Here is a 17630-nt window from a genome sequence, read left to right as displayed (position 1 = left end):
GCTTTGCAGTAGAAAACATCCCTATGTGCCAATTCGGTATTGCTGGGTGCTTGCACAGATAAAATTGATCATTTACCATACAGATGTAAGCCATGAAGACAAGGCAGCGCTGCAGAACAGCTGGGAGCAGTAAGAGAATAACACCCCAAACTTAAATAGCACCTTTAACATAGTAAAACTTCCCAAGGCACAAACGTAAATTGGAAAGTGGTTAAAGGAGGTGACCAAAGGGGTCGTCGAAAATTTAGGTTTTGTGGAGGCTTTTGAAAGCAGAAGAGACATGGCTAGGCTGAGGGATTCAGGAAGCAATCAAGGTGTATGATGGCTGAAGACTTTTCTGTTAATGTGAATGTACGTTATTGATGGGCAGGAAAAGACCAGTTGGTCCATCAAGCCTGCCCCACACCAGGATGGCCAGAGCATCATGACTAAACACTCCCTCCCTCCCACAGCCATGTAATCTCCTGGGAGAGGCAAAAACAGAGAAAAAAGCCAGGGCCACTAAGGGAAAAAATACTCTGAAAATATCCTCTCCGACCTCAGGCCATTGAAACCAGTCCAGGAAATCACATGGACCAAGTATTAATGCTGGAGCAGAGGAAGGGATGTGTACTGTGGCTAGACTTAGATGAGCAGAGGGTTGAGCTGCGATGTAAAGCTAAAGGAGGTTGCAGAGGTAGAATGGATGGATTAGGACAAGGCTTTTTAAATATTTGCATTGAGTGGTGAGCCAGTCGATAAAGGACTAAGGTGATAGGTGAGCAAGACAGTGTGGAACAGGTTGTGGGCAGCAGTCCTGAGTTTGCATGGGGTGGAGTTTTGGAGGCCCAATGAGAGTATATTGGATAAGTCAAGGCTGGAGGTGATGAGGGCATCGATGAGGATTGCGATGTTGGTGGGGGTGAGATAGGGACAGGAACAGGTGATAATTTGGAGGAGGAAACTGGTGATCTTCCGAATAGAATAGATGTGGGATTTGAAGTTCAGCTTTGGACACTGAGGCTGCACACTGTCAGGTTAAGCCTAAGCAAACAATAGGTGAGAGGTTGGAGGTGCAAAGTTCCTGGTAAGTGAGTCTTGCCAGTGTTTAGCTGGAGGAAGTTTTGGCTATTCTGTGACTTGAAGTTGGACGATCAACAACTCACCAGCAATATTACGAGCTGCCTGTATTGATAGCAAGAAATATTAACAGAGGGCAGTAACGAGAAAATGAGGAGAGGTAGATGCAGAATGAAAAATACACACAAACAAGGACTGAGAGAAGCACTGAGAGAATAAAGTAAGGGATAAGAGTAAACAAAGAACAGTGAGAGAACAAAAAGAGTCAATAGATTTTCAACTGCTCATACTAAGAATACTTAAGAGCTCATTTTAGCTTTATCTGTTATTTTTGGGCACTTTCTTTTACAGGCATTGTGCATTATTCCTGGAGTTTTTTTAGACACTTGTTTCCTGTTTCTTCTATAACCAAGTGATATGGGGATTTTTCTAGGTTTGGGGGAGAGTCTTTTCCTGTGCCAAAACCCTAGACACCCAAACTTGGCCTTGACAGAATTCATCGGTATTAGTAATGGATACGCTAGGGCAGAAATTGCTCGGAGGGACGAACCAACACTGCCCGTCGCTCCATAGATTTATACTAGCTCACTAACTTACCATGGACTTTTCATCGGGCACTTCCTCAAATAGGAAGCGGAGAAGAGCCAAGCATCAGTTCAGTTGAAGCGAGGACCCTGGGAGAAGTGAGAGGGTCACTCTCTCCCCTCGAACAATCAGATCACAGAATTTTGGACAAGCTGCATTCACTGTCTCTGCAGGCTTAAACCAGGAAGTGAAAGGTATAACATTAAAATCAATGTCGAAACAGTTATAGGCAGCGAAAAAAAGAGGGTAAGAAATAATTGAACTAAATAAAAGAGACAGAAGGGAAAAGTAAAAAAAAAATTTTTAATCTTTTAATTGATGACCAAAAGCTATTAAAATAAGGAGTAATGAAACTCCACATTTTTAAAAGTTAATTTTTAGTTGTTTGGAAGTCATTAAGACTTATTAAACTATTAAAACATAGTTTAGACCTGGTATTTTTGAGCGTACCTGTTTTGTGACGATATTAGTTACTTTCCAGCTGGGCAGATGAGCAAGTTTGCGCTTTTTCAATGATTTGCCTGATTGCAGCGTGCGATATCCCTTTAATTCGAAGCTGTTATTTCGCCGCTGAACCAGTAGGAGGAAGTTTCTGATTTCCGTGTTTCTCTGCGCAAGTGTGAACACCAGAACTTGCTCCTCCATTTCGCCACTAACAAATTCTGCCCCATTATAGTTTGCGTCAGACAAGTGCCAGGCAATGACCATCTCCAACAAGAGAGAGTCTAACCACCGCCCCTTGACATTCAACGGCATTACCATCGCCGAATCCCCCACCATCAACATCCTGGGGGTCACCTTTTTCCAGAAGCTTAACTGGACCAGCCATATAAATACAGTGGCTACAAGAACAGGTCAGAGGCTGGGTATTCTGCGGCGAGTGACTCACCTCCTGACTCCCCAAAGCCTTTCCACCATCTACAAGGCACAAGTCAGGAGTGTGATGGAATACTCTCCACTTGCCTGGATGAGTGCAGCTCCAACAACATTCAAGAGGCCCGACACCATTCAGGACAAAGCAGCACACTTGATTGGCACCCCATCCACCACCCTAAACATTCACTCCCTTCACCACCGGCGCACTGTGGCTGCAGCGTGTACCATCCACAGGATGCCCTGCAGCAACTTGTCAAGGCTTCTTCGACAGCACATCCCAAACCCGCGACCTCTGCCACCTAGAAGGACAAGAGCAGCAGGCACATGGGAACAACACCACCTGCACGTTCCCCTCCAAGTCACACACCATCCTGACTTGGAAATATATCGCCTTTCCTTCATCGTTGCTGGGTCAAAATCCTGGAACTCCCTTCCTAACAGCACTGTGGGAGAACCTTCACCACACGAACTGCAGCGGTTCAAGAAGGTGGCTCACCACCACCTTCTCAAGGGCAGTTAGGGATGGGCAATAAATGCTGGCCTCGCCAGCAATGCCCCCATCCCATGAACGAATACAAAAAAAAATAATAGTTGACACACACTTTAAGTGTGATGATTTCAATCTCAATTAATCTGATAGCACAGAGCAATGTCTGATCCGAATATAACAACTGGATGAAACTATATAATGGATTGGAATTTTGGAATGTCAATTGGATCCAACATCCAGTAATTTTAGTCCATCAGTGTAAAAGATTTATGACTATATGAACCTATGTTGCAATTTGAAGAATGGTGTTAAGACTGGCCAAAGTGACATTAAATGGGTGAATTTCCACGGAGGTTCTCCCACTCATCCACTGTAAATTTAGCGAAGGAGCCGCGGAAACTCCAGAAAAATGATATAAATGGTGTTTATGCCGTTTATCCAAGGTTTCTGCAGGTGCTTTATTGAAGTTATGGCGAGCAAGCAGGATAACCCCTGTGCAAATACTTCCCCTTAGCACATAGAATGGTATTATTTGAGCAGCCTAAGTCAATAAAAATTATGAACCATTGGAATTCCCAAATGTATTTGTGCTTTATTTGCTGAAATTCCTAGAAGAAAGAAAGTATTGAAGACAGGCTTGTGACTCCAGCCAGGAACCTGGGCACAGACGCATAACGAGCATTCAATGAGTCACTCCAGAGCCAGGGCTTTTATAGAGCAGACCATCTTCTCAAACATAGGTTCCGATACCTCAACAAATCCACTGGTGTCCTTCAAGATAGCCTGGAGCGAATGTCAAGATTTGTCATTGTGTGCCGCCTTGAAAAGGGGTTGAGCATTGGAGCCACAAGAGCAGGAAGAGATTGAGGAACAGGAAGAAGGGAATTGGAAAGCTGAGGCTGCAGAGGAAGAGAAAGACCCAGCAGTGCTGCCAGCGGCCAGAGCTCTCAGGCAACAACTCATTGATGAGAGATTCTCATGAATGTTGCCAACAGTCCCTCCGTCCACCTAACCCACTCCTCACAACTACCATCTTAATGCCCTCATACAGTCCAGTTTCATAGGTGTTACCCTTACATGATCAAGAATATTGGGGGTAAAATTCGATAGGGCCTATTATTGGGCGTAGGTAGCGTGATCCGCTATTAACCCGCGCCCAATGGCCTCTGCGCAGGCAGGACGAGAACTTCGTCCCGGCCTCAGTACTCACCTGCAAGCTGCATTGAAATCCAGGCCTTGCATGTCAATTCAAGTAAATGCGCACTTTCCACCAGCAGGGGGAGCTCCAATCTCTTAATGGGAGGATGTCTTGTAAAATCACTTGAAGGTAGCACCGATACCTGTTACTTGTTAAAAATAACAGTCTGCTGTCTGAACAGAGATCAGACATCGCACAGGAAAACACAGATGCAGGCCCCGTCCCTATATTTACAAACTGATGAGTTATGTTAAAACATTGAATAAAGGTTGCGTACTCAATCCCGCATCCTCCAATCTGCGCGCCAGACCTCACCAATCTGCCGATCTGAGTTTGTACCAGGCCTGCGAGAGTGCGTGCACCAAGGTTCTCTGATGATGCACTTGAAGCCTTGGTGCAAGAGCTGGACAGAAGAAGGGGCATCCTATATCCGGGGGCGCGGGGTGGCAAGAGGCCCTGCAGAAATACGCCCAAAAAGCAGTGGGAGGCAGTAGGGGACGCAGTCAATGCCAGGCACATAGCACCACAAACACGGATGCAGTGCAGGAAGAACTTCAATACTTTGACACGAGTGGTCAAGGTGAGTGAGGTCAACTGCCAAGTGGCGTCTCCTACCAACTGCACCACTAGCTGCATCCACTGCTCCACGCACTACACCCCCCATCACCTTCATACCAACAAACATTTCCATCAGTATTCAACTCTTCCAATCAGATGCTTCCTCTCACCCTCACACATTACCACTGTTGCAAGCCACCCACACACACTGGCAGCTATTCAACCCCTGACAGGCACATCACCAAGACACACACCCCGCTTTCTTGCAGGAGAAGGTGGCGCATATCAGGAAGCAACAAGTGGCAGTGGCATTTAACCCCTCGATCCTGTTCTGCCATTCAATGCGATCACAGTGGACCTGTGACCTAACTCCATAGCCCCATATCCCTTAATCTATCAATCTCAGATTTAGAATTCACAATTGAGCCAGCATCAACTGCCATTTGCAGAAGAGCGTTCCAAAATTCTCCCACCCTTTGCGAAGCGTTTCCTAACTTCACTCCTGCACGTCCTGGCTGTAAATGTTAGGCTATGTCCCTGCGTCCTAGTATTCCAGTATAGGAGACCTCCAAAAACAGTTACAAATGTCTCGGCAGCCAGAAGCAATATTCCAGCTACTAACCTGTAAATCCTGCATGGTCCCTTTAAATAGTGCTGATGGGGGTCCTCCAGGCACTCGAAGACACGTTCAGATGGTCATGGTTAAGACTACGCGTTGAGTTGAGCGTTAAGTGCCAAAATGGTGTCTATCACTTTAAATCAGCGTTGTGCACTGCCGGCGTTCAGTATTTGCGCATGGGCTAAGTCCTATACCAAGATGGCGTGCAACACACGTCACGCTGGAAACGTGCGTGCGCAGCCGAGATATCATCTCGGATGTTTGAGAGGCCACATAGCGCTGAAATAACGGGCGCTACATGGCCCAATTTAGTGCCCATCAAGTCCAACAGTAATCTAAAAAAAATGTTTACTGCACCATGATACTTCATCACTCTTCATTTGACAATTGCACATACTGAGCATCGAGAACTAAAATTCACCCTTTTGCAAAGCCCTAGTGCCTCTCTTTTGTAGTTGTTTATCTGTTCTGGCGCTACTACAATGTCCAGCCCCAATGGATACAGTAGGGTAGGTGGAAGGCTGCTGAACTTCCATTGAGGACTCCTGAGATGACCGTGGTGGGCGACCTCGAGTAGCTGTGGCCAGAGAGTGCCCAGTGCAGCCTACAGTGGCCGGGACAGTCTGGCCCAGCTCGCTGTCTTGCACCAACGAGGGTACTAGTTGAGAGTGTGGCTCGGGAGCAGGTGTGCTGACATCCTGAGAGAGGACAACATCTGCCTCTCCCGTGGAGCCAATGCCACTCTTGTGGGGCTGCGCCTCAGCACTCCCACTGCTCTGTGTGAGAATAGAGTACAGCCACAGGAAGTGTGTAGATGCCCTGGTGCTGGGCTGCCATTCTTGGTTCAGCAGGTGGCAGAGTTCAGCTCCTGCCTCCCCGAAGAACTGGAGCTGCCTGACTCACTGATCCTCTGTAAAGCTGAGGTAGCAAATCAAGTTCCTGTACAGCCTCTTCCACCCTTCCCTCCCCCACTCTCGTCTAACAGCCTGTGCAGCCCTCTGCTGTCTTCCTTGCTGCCCCTGCCCCTCCCCTCATGCTGCAGCCCCAAAGGCAGACCAAACTGAATACCCATCCTCCAACAATGTTGGGCAGGCAATCCTTTGTCAGAGTGCAGGATCTCCCGAAAATCACTCTCCGCGTTCAGCTCAGCGAAACAGTAGCCAAAAATCATCAAATGACTTCCTGATCAAGGTTAAGATCCAGCGAATCAGGCGCTTCCACAGACAAATTTAGGAAACAGGTTATTATTCAGGCGCAGGACCCTCATTACAATATTTAAATCAATGTTGCGCCCCTTATGGCCGGCTAAAAAAATCTCAAGACCAATTTAACAGCGGCCTGGGCGTAGGCACAAGTCGAGCGCGGACCCTTGCTCGTCTAAATTCGTCATCATTGTCCCCCGTTAATAATGGAATTTAGACCCAATAGAACCTAGGAGTGAATCAAGAGATTTCAAAATGGAAGTAAGTACCCCTAGCTGCATTTAATTCTTTATAGATCATTAATCCACTGAAGTGAAGGGGGGTTTTAAAAAACCACAGGCTAAGCTTTTCTTTTTAACAGTATCAATTTGTGACTTGTCGAGTTTAGAAAAATAAAGATCTACCCTTTCCCAGCAAGAATATTATTGACAGTAGATAACAAAACAAGCTACTGACATATTAATCAGAAGTGACTTGACGGCCGATAAAAATCTTTACAAGTTGACAATTTTTAAATGTTTTCACCCATTTTACAGGAGAGTGTTATGGATTGCTGCAAAGAAATAAAAGAATTGTTGCTTCCTGGAACAACCATCAGGCCAGAAACAGAGGTATAGTCACTGATGAGCATTAGTACTTTTAATCGTTTCTTTACTAATGATTATTTCAGAAATTTTTATTGAAATTTGGGCAAATATGCCAATGTTTTTCTTCTTTAAAGAAGACGGTAGCTGTCCTGTTGGCTCAATGACTTTATCCAATGAGATGCTGAGTGATATTAGACCAAAGAGCATCCCAGTTCCATCCTCAGGTTGTGCTGAATTAGCTGAACTCATCTGGAACGGCTGCAGGGGTGCTATCAAAAGCAAAATACTGCAGATGCTGGAAATCTGAAATAAAAACAGGAAATGCTGGAAATGCTCAGCAAGTTAGGCAGCATCTGTGGAGAAAGAAACGTTTCAGGTCGATGACCTTTCGTCAGAACTGGAAGAAGTTAACGATTTAACAGTTTTTAAGCAAGTACAGAGCGAGGCAAAGTGGGGGGAGGAAAGAATAAAAGGGGAGGTCTGTGATAGGGTGGAGGGCAGGAGTGATTAAATGACAAAAGGGATGATGGTGCAAGACAAGGAGGGTGGGAATGGGATAAGTAAGGAAACAAAAGATGGGTCTAGAGGAGCTGTAAATGGCAACAGCAGAACCATTACCAGCAGTTACTGTCCGAAAAAATGGGAGCAGTGGTTCTGATCTGAAGTTATTGAAATCAATGTTGAGTCCGGAAGGTTGTAAAGTGCCTAATCGAAAGATGAGGTGCTGTTCCTCAAGCTTCTGTTGAGCTTCATTAGAACAGTGTTAGAGACCGAGGACAGAGAGGTCAGAGTGGGAGTGGGACGGAGAATTAAAATGGCAAGCAACCAGAAGTTCAGGGTCACGTTTGTGGACTGAGTGGAGGTGTTCAGCAAAGTGATCACCCAATCTGCGTTTGGTCTCCCTATTGTCGAGGAGACCACCCCCTGAGCAGTGAATACAGTGTACTAAGTTCAAAGAAGTACAAGTAAATCGCTGTTTCACCTGGAAGGAGTGTTTGGAGCCCTGGACGGTGAGAAGGGAGGAGGTGAAAGAACAGGTGTTGCATCTCCTGTGCTTGCAAGGGAAGGTGCTGTGGGGAGGAGATGGAAGAGTGGACCAAGGTGTCGCGGAGGGAACGTTCCTTTCGGAATGCTGAAAGAGGAGGAGAGGGAAAGATGTCTTTGGTGGTGGCATCGCGCTGGAGGTGGTGGAAATGGTGGAGGATGATATGTTGAATGTGGGCGCTGGTGGGGTGGAAGGTGAGTTCAAGGGCGACCTTATCATGATTTTGGGAGGAGTGCTATAGTTGGCCTCAGAGTAGCTTAGAGAGGGAAAAATCATCCAGGGTTCCCACTCCCCATCACTATTCAGTGACCTATTCTGTAAGTTTGTGTATTTCAACACTGGGTGAGTGTTACAAATTTCAGGTCTATACTAGATAGTCTGTTTGGTTCGGAATAGACGCTTCATCTCCTAAGCAGGCCCTGCATCGCCTAAAATCTGGAGTTCACCTTTACTGCCCAATATCTAGTCATATGATAACTTAGTCCAGGCATGATAACAATGAAACCCCTTGTGTGTATTGAATACTGTAATCTCGCACAAAGACTCAGGTGCCTTTGTCCTATCTTCTGGAAGGTGGACTGGTCAATGGGACAATGAGCGGGTTTATTTTACATGTAGCATATGAATAAACAGGATAAATTCAATCTATTTCATGACGCTGCCAGTAATCTAGAAAATGACAAAGCATGCTACACTATCTCTGCTGGTGGTTCATCTCTGAAACTAATCAGCACTAAACTCACAAAGGCAGTTCTCATCCTTTGTATCTGACTTCCATTCCAGATTACTGCAGAATTTCTTGGGTAAAAATCCGTCTGATCCCGTTTTCAGGCCCAGACTTGGTTAGCAAGTAGCAGCATGCGCCCCATCCAAGGCTGGCCTGAAATTGGGCCTCGGGCCTCATTAATGTTTTACGTGTGACCTGCCACCTGTCACGCCTCCACAGGCAGCTAACACATTTGAACAGTATGGATGTTGGTCCACTTGCCTCACTGGCAGCGGCCCCAAAAGTAAGTCCCGGGAGGGTGATTGGAGCGGGCAGAGGAGGGGAGGAAGGGTGCAATCATTGCGACTGTGGAGGGGAAGTACTCCTGCCTCTCCTAACTACACAGGAAGGTTTTATAAAAATTTTGTTCAAAAAAACTTCCCTGTCGTTGGCAGCTGCAACAGGCGCTGAAGAGCCCTAAGGGACGGTGCTGTTCAATTTTTGTGAGGGAACCTAAAACAGGCGTCAAGCCCCTTTTTTTTTACATATTTGAGACACCTAACGCCTGTTTTAGGCGGCCTCCGGGGATACCTGAGAAATAGTCTGCCCCAGTTTTCCAGGCAGTCTTGGGGTGCAGGGCATTGATCCCCGAAATTCGGCCTCGTTGCACCTGTTTTACACCTGTAAAATGGGCGTAATGAGGTCTAAATCTTGAGTGTATTCGGGACAGTTTTCTGGAATTATATCTTCTTGAACCAACAAGAGCTCTACGTGTGTAATTAAACAAGGGAAGTGAGAGTTAGTATAAAACTAAAAGAAAGAGCTTATATGAAGTCAAAGAACAGTGGAGATCCCACAGACTGGAAGAATAGCAAAGGGATACAAAGAAAGTGGTAAGAGCTGCAAAAATGGGAATTCGAGAAAAAGCTTGGGAGGGATATCAAGGACAACACTAAAGGTTTTTACAAATATATTAAGAGAAAGAGGGTGGCTCAGGGTAATGTGGGCCCTTAATGACAGACACAGGTGATATTGTAATTGGAAATCAGGAAATGGCAGACTTACTAAATAGCTACTTTGTATTGGCCTTCACAGGGTGTAGAGGATGAGGATAAAGTACAGGAAAACTAAAAATAAATCAAGGGGAGGAACTAACTAGATTCAATATAAGTAATAAAAAAGGTGATGGAGAAAATAATGGGATTAAAGATAAACAAATCTCCAGGACCCGATCGTTTCCATCCCAGGGTATTAAAAGAAGTGGGTGAGGAAATTGTCGATGCTCTAGTCATGATCTTTCAAAACTCTCTCGATTCAGGAATTGTCCCCTTGGATTGGAAAATTGCCAATGTCACTCTATTATTTAAGATGGGTAAGAAAGATAAATTAGGAAATTATAGGCCTATTAGTCTAAAGTCAGTTGTGGGGAAGTTACTAGAATCTGTTATCTGTGACTAGTGGTGTCCCCCATGGATCTGTACTGGGGCCTCAGCTTTTCACTATATTTATAAATGACTTGGATGAAAGAATAAAGAGCTGTATATCTCTAAGTTTGCTGATGGCAATAAGTTAGGTGGCACAGTAAACAGTGTTGATGGGAGCAGAAAGTTGCAAAGGGACATTGATAGATTAAATGAGTGAGCAAAACTGTGGCAGATGGAGTTCAATGTGGGGAAGTGTGAGGTCATCCACTTTGGACCTAAGAAAGAGAGATCAGAGTATTTTCTAAATGGCGAGAAGCTCGGAACTGTGGATGAGCAGAGAGATTTAATGGTCCAGAGCAGAAATCACTAAAAGCTAGTGGACAGGTACAAAAAAGGATTTAAAAGACTAATGGAATGTTGGCCTTTATTTCAAGAGGGCTGGAATACAAAGGGGTGGAAGTTATGTTACAGTTATATAAAACTCTGGTCAGACCCCATCTGCATTTGGTTCTGGGCACCGCGCCTCAGGAAGGATAGATTGCCCTTGGAGGGGGTGCAGCGCAGATTCACCAGAATGATACCAGGGCTAAAAGGGTTAAATTATAAGGACTGGTTGCAATGACTTGGCTTGTATTCCCTCGAGTATAGAAGATTAAAGGGTGATCTAATTGAGGTGTTTAAGATGATTAAAGGATTTGATAGGATAGATAGAGAGAAACTATTTCCTCTGATGGGAGAGTCCAGAACAAGGAGGCATAACCATCTTCAGCTGCTTCATCAATGACCTTCCCTCCATCACAAGGTCAGAAGTGGGAATGTTTGCTGATGATTGCACAGTGTTCAGCTCCATTCGCAACCCCTCAGATAATGAAGCAGTCCATGCTCACATGCAGCAAGACTGGGACAACATCCAGGCTTGGGCTAATATGTGGCAAGTAACATTCATGCCAAACAAGTGCCAGGCAATGATCATCTCCAACATGAGAGAGTCCAACCACCTCCCCTTGACATTCAATGACATTACCATCGCCAAATCCCCCACCATCAACATCCTGGGGGTCACAATTGACCAGAAACTTAACTGGACCAGCCACATAAATACTGTGGCTGCAAGAGCAGGTCAGAGGCTGGGTATTCTGCGGTGAGTGACTCCCCAAAGCCTTTCCACCACCTACAAGGCACAAGTCAGGAGTGTGATGGAATACTCTCCACTTGCCTGGATGAGTGCAGCTCCAACAACACTCAAGAAGCTTGACAGCATCCAGGACAAAGCAGCCCACTGATTGGCACCCCATCCACCACCCTAAACATTCACTCCCTCCACCTCCGGCGCACCGTGGCTGCAGTGTGTACCATCCACAGGATGCACTGCAGCAACTCGCCAAGGCTTTTTCGACAGCACCTCCCAAACCCGTGACCTCTCTAGAAGGACAAGGGCAGCAGGCGCATGGCAACACCGCCACCTGCACGTTCCCCTCCAAGTCACACACCATCCCGACTTGGAAATATATCTCCGTTCCTTCATCGTTGCTGGGTCAAAATCCTGGAACTCCCTTCCTAACAGCGCTGTGAGAGAAACTTCACCACACGGACTGCAGCGGTTCAAGAAGGCAGCTCACCACCACCTTCTCAAGGGCAATTAGGGATGGGCAATAAGTGCTGGCCCTGCCAGCGACGCCCACATCCAATGAACGAATAAAAAAAATTAAAGCTAGGCTGTTCGGGTGTGATGTCAGGAAGCATTTCTTCACACAAAGAGGAGTGGAAATCTGGAACTCTCTTCCCCTAAAAAGCTGTTGAAGCTGGGGGTCAATTGAAAATTTCAATACTGAGATTGATCGATTTTTGTTAGGTAAGGGTATTAAGGGTTACGGAACCAAGGTGGGTAGATGAGGTTAAGGTACAGATCAGCCATGATCTAATTGAATGGCAGAACAGGATCGAGAGGCTGAATGGCCTCCTCCTGTTCCTATGTTCCAATTTCTACCCCCTGACTTCTAACTAGATAGAAAACCAAAGACTTGACCTCTGACCCTCCCCCAGCTCTCCCATACCCTGGGATTAGCAAGTTGAGTTACCAGTCAAACTGGGTACCAGCCTCCTCTATAATGGCTTCCCTGACATTTCAACTGGAAATAATTCGCATTCCCAAAACATATGTGTTCTGTGGATTTGTAGTTGTCCGTGTCTGTCTTGTCACCTTTTTTGAATATGGGCACCACATTAACCTGTTTCCAAACTACTTGTACCTCTCCACTGCCTAGTAACTCTCTCACAATGATTCTCAGTGTATCACAAATTTCTTCCCTAGTCTCTCTCAACACTTTGGGATAAAAACCGTCTATCCTTAGAGATTTGTTTTTTTGAGCCCATTTAGCTGTCTAGAATTTCTACCTCATTTATAGTAAAATAATTATTCTACTTGGCATACCTTTGTTTGGAGAGGGCATGTTGCTCATGTCTTCCCTGTGAATACTTGGAGGGAGTATTCATTCAGGATATTTAATATTTTGTGTTCATCCTCAGTTTCAAGTTCATTTGCATCTTTTATAGTTTTTACCTCTTCTCTGACTGCCTTCTTGCTTTTGTGATACTGAAAGAATTTGTAACTTTATGTTTTAGCCTCAGCTGCTATATTTTTGTCCAAATTCTTTAGCTCACCTGTAAGGTGTTTTGCATTTTCTTGTATTTATGCCAGTGAACCCCTTTTCCTTTTTATCTCACTTTTATTTGTTAATCCATTTAGGGTCACATTTTTTTAGTCTAAGCATGTTGGTTTTCGGAATGAACTTATCCTGCATGCTCAGCATAATACTTTAAAGGTGTTCTACTTGTCTTCTACATGAGTTTTGAACAATGTCTCTAAGTTTATTTCTTTAGTCGTTCTCTCATTTAATGGAATTTAGCCCTTTTAAAGTTATGTACCTGGCTCCTGGTCTTTGTTATTTGTGACTTCCAGATCATGTTGAACGTTATCATTGTACGGATACTGTCCCCCAGGGGTGCTATGAATTCCTTCTCATGTACATTTTCTACATCTTTTATGAACACCACATCAAGATGAGCAATGTCTCTTATAGGAACACAGGGAAAGGACAGTCAAAGGAACACATGTAAACTCATTCAATCCAGTTAGTTCTGAGAAAGGGAGCCAGGCCTATTGAGGGAAAAGTTGCTCATCTTAAGCTCAGGGCCAGTCAGAACCAGAGGCTGATGAAGAAAAGTTCATTTAACTCACTAACGTGATATGGTTATTTTTATTTTTATTATTCACAAGGATGGGTTTGAAGTTAAGTGAAGTAAGTGAGTTTTGATTATAATTGTCACTGTTGTCTGTAAAATAAAGTAGCTTAAAGATTTGTATCTGGCCTTGACTCACTTAAGTGATTTCAGTCCACTGACTAGATGATCGGAGAAGTGTACATGAGGGAACATGTGAAAGACACAAAAATCCAGTTCAGGTCACAAAGGAACACTATTGTCATGGGTAGTTATAGGGCAATACAGGCACACTCCTGAACGTAAGACCTGGGGACCACTTACAGAAGTGACCAGCAGCATCGAACCTAAGAGAATATCTAAGGCAGATTCAAGATATGCAACAGATGACGAGGATCATTCAGAAGTTTTCTTATTCAATTTACAAAGACAAACTCACAGAATTAGACATGTTTTAATTGGGGAAAAGAAGATTGAGGGGAGGTAAGAGGCAGGTTTATCAAGTACTCAGAGGAAGGAATGGATAATGTGAATAAAGTAGGTTATTTAATTTGAACTGTAGTGCAGAAGTAGAGAAAATGAGGATAAAATTAATGTCTCAAGCAAAAAAAAAACCTTAAAGAGGAGTGGATATGTAGGATAGAGTTGCAGCTAAGAACTTAATACTGTATCTTTAAAATGAGCTGGAGGTGTATCCAAAGAAAGCAAGTATTTATAATGCAGGATATAAGGTTAGACACATATCTTAGAGTTAATGTTTGATTTACATTTAGGGGTTAGGGAGAAACTGCAGAACATTTCCTCAGGAACGTAAGTAAGTTGGGATAATATCCTTGACAGAACTGATTATGCATGGTCTTATTGGACTAAATATCTCCACAGTGTTCTCCTGATTTTCTGCCGTAACCAGCGGAATTCCCGGAAAAGTGACATAAATGGCTGCTTTTAGGCTTTAATGCCTTTCCCTCGGGGGTTCAGTCAATCTCTTGCTGGAGATCCACCACAAAGATCACAAGCAAATGTCTTTTGCTCTCTTTCTCATGTCCTTCTTACAACAAATACTGTATAGAAGCTTTAACAGAGGAGTTGGCTACTTCATATATTGTATTAAGTTCATTTACTTTCTCAATAGGTCCCCTTCGATGTTTCCCTCGAGACCCTGGAACAGCTGGAAAAAATCTTTAATCCTGCAGTTGGATGTATATTAACGTTCGGGAGTCTGTTCAAGTGGCTAACTTCTGTCTTGGCGTCAGAATGAATTACTGTATCTTTACTATAGTCACACAATTTGGAACTTGCAGCTGATGTCTTTAAAATATTTTGTTTTGATCTTTTATATTTACTCATAATATGTACCTGGCCATTTCTTCCACAAGCTAACTCAGGCACACTGTTGAACATTCTTTTGATAGGTGTAATACAATCAATATTTTATCACTTTCAGGAGGTTGGTTGTCGTTTCACATGTACTGTTTTAAAGCACAGTTTGTAGTTTTTAAGCTATTGAATGATATTTCACAACTTGTTTTTGAAATTTCCAACCTGTCCCATCCATTTTACTTTTTGGACTATGTACAGCTGTAGGTTTCATTCTTCCAAATAGGTCTTGAGCAGTGTTTGCTTTCTATCAGAATCAAATGATTATATCAGTTGATTGCTTCTGCTAATTAAAATACCTGCAAAATACCACTGATGCCTTGACTTTCATTATCTGTAGTTACATAAAACTGATTGTTTGTCGAAGGAATATCAGCCAGGTACCCGGATAACTCTCTGCTCTCCTTCAGAGAGTGTCAGAGATCTTTAACATCCAAATGAACTGGCAGAAGGATCCTTGGTTTAACATCTTATCCGATACTATTCTGGAGTGTCAGCCTAGATTATGTGTAGGTGTCGGGCTCAAATCCACAACCTATGACCAAGAGGCAAATCAGCCAAGCTGACATTTATACATTAAATCAACTGGGCTAAGTGCCAAAACAATGATTGTTTGGAAGGTCACGGTTTGGAGCCACTCAGAAGTATTTGCACTGCAGCCAATTATTTTCTACCGTTATTCCATTAAAGTAATTTATCTTATTAACATTGTTTAGTAAAGGGGGACTTCCATTCGGAGAAGTATGTTCAAGGGAAAATACTGTCCTGGAGATGTGACATTTAAAAAAAACTCTTCCTTTGCAGTACTCCCTTCCCGTCACTTCCCCCCTTCTCCCGGTCACTCCCTCCCTCCCGGTCACTCCCTCCCTTCCGGTCACTCCCTCCCTTCCTATCACTTCCCCCCTTCTCCCGGTCACCCCCTCCCTCCCGGTCACTCCCTCCCTTCCCATCACTTCCTCTCTTCCCATCACTTCCTCCCTTCCCATCACTTCCCCCCCTCTCCAGGTCACCCCCTCCCTCCCGGTCACTCCCTCCCTTCCCATCACTTCCTCTCTTCCCATCACTTCCTCCCTTCCCATCACTTCCCCCCCTCTCCAGGTCACCCCCTCCCTCCCGGTCACTCCCTCCCTTCCCATCACTTCCCCCCCTCTCCCAGTCACTTCCCCCCTTCTCCCAGTCACTTCCCCCCTCCCCGATCACTTCCCGCCCCACTTCCGGTCAACCCCCCCTCCCGATCACATCCTCCCCCTCTCCCGGTCACCCCTCCCTCCCGGTCACTCCCTCCCTTCCCATCACTTCCCCCCTCTCCCAGTCACTTCCCCCCTCCTGATCACTTCCTGCCCCACTCCTGGTCAACCCCCCCTCCCGATCACTTCCTCCCCTCTCCCAGTCACTCCCTCCCTCCCGATTACTTCCCCCCCCTCCCGATCACTTCCCCCCACTCTCCCGATCACTTCCCCCCCCCTCCCAGTCACCCCCCCTCCTGATCACTTCCTCCCTTCCCATCACTTCCCCCCTTCTCCCGGTCACTCCCTCCCTTCCCATCACTTCCTCTCTTCCCATCACTTCCCCCCTCCCGATCACTTCCTCCCCTCTCCAGGTCACCCCCTCCCTCCCGGTCACTCCCTTCCCATCACTTCCCCCCCTCTCCCAGTCACTTCCCCCCCTCTCCCAGTCACTTCCCCCCTCCCGATCACTTCCCGCCCCACTTCCGGTCAACCCCCCCTCCCGATCACTTCCTCCCCCTCTCCCGGTCACCCCTCCCTCCCGGTCACCCCTCCCTCCCGGTCACTCCCTCCCTTCCCATCACTTCCTCTCTTCCCATCACTTCCTCCCTTCCCATCACTTCCCCCCCTCTCCAGGTCACCCCCTCCCTCCCGGTCACTCCCTTCCCATCACTTCCCCCCCTCTCCCAGTCACTTCCCCCCCTCTCCCAGTCACTTCCCCCCCTCTCCCAGTCACTTCCCCCTCTCTCCCAGTCACTTCCCCCCTCCCGATCACTTCCCGCCCCACTTCCGGTCAACCCCCCCCTCCCGATCACTTCCTCCCCCTCTCCTGGTCACCCCTCCCTCCCGGTCACCCCTCCCTCCCGGTCACTCCCTCCCTTCCCATCACTTCCCCCCTCTCCCAGTCACTTCCCCCCTCCCGATCACTTCCCGCCCCACTTACGGTCAACCCCCCCCACCGATCACTTCCTCCCACTCTCCCGGTCACCCCTCCCTACCGGTCACTCCCTCCCTTCCCATCACTTCCCCCCTCTCCCAGTCACTTCCCCCCTCCCGATCACTTCCTCCCCTCTCCAGGTCACCCCCTCCCTCCCGGTCACTCCCTTCCCATCACTTCCCCCCCTCTCCCAGTCACTTCCCCCCCTCTCCCAGTCACTTCCCCCCTCCCGATCACTTCCCGCCCCACTTCCGGTCAACCCCCCCTCCCGATCACTTCCTCCCCCTCTCCCGGTCACCCCTCCCTCCCGGTCACTCCCTCCCTTCCCATCACTTACCCCCTCTCCCAGTCACTTCCCCCCTCCCGATCACTTCCTCCCCCTCTCCTGGTCACCCCTCCCTCCCGGTCACCCCTCCCTCCCGGTCACTCCCTCCCTTCCCATCACTTCCCCCCTCTCCCAGTCACTTCCCCCCTCCCGATCACTTCCTCCCCTCTCCCAGTCACTCCCTCCCTCCCGATTAC

The 17630-nt window shown here is 46.4% G+C and overlaps 1 protein-coding gene across 4 annotated transcripts in view; it reads left to right on the top strand.

The window, feature by feature from the left end:
* cfap54 (cilia and flagella associated protein 54) overlaps positions 1 to 15241 on the top strand; it is a 443819-nt gene extending 428578 nt beyond the window's left edge. For 3 of the 4 annotated variants that reach the window (XM_068004603.1, XM_068004606.1, XM_068004607.1), the window contains 2 exons: positions 7124 to 7198; positions 14701 to 15241. In XM_068004603.1, coding sequence (XP_067860704.1) covers positions 7124 to 7198; positions 14701 to 14826 — 201 coding nt within the window. In that variant the 3' untranslated portion in view covers positions 14827 to 15241. The remainder of the gene's footprint in view (positions 1 to 7123; positions 7199 to 14700) is intronic. The other variant, XM_068004604.1, reaches the window with a different exon arrangement.
* Positions 15242 to 17630: the final 2389 nt, after the last annotated feature.

The sequence above is a fragment of the Heptranchias perlo genome, chromosome 24 (genome assembly GCF_035084215.1).
Source record: "Heptranchias perlo isolate sHepPer1 chromosome 24, sHepPer1.hap1, whole genome shotgun sequence".
Taxonomy (NCBI): domain Eukaryota; kingdom Metazoa; phylum Chordata; class Chondrichthyes; order Hexanchiformes; family Hexanchidae; genus Heptranchias; species Heptranchias perlo.
The sequence above is the reverse complement of the archived record's forward strand: the minus strand, read 5'-3'. Positions and strand labels throughout refer to the sequence as shown.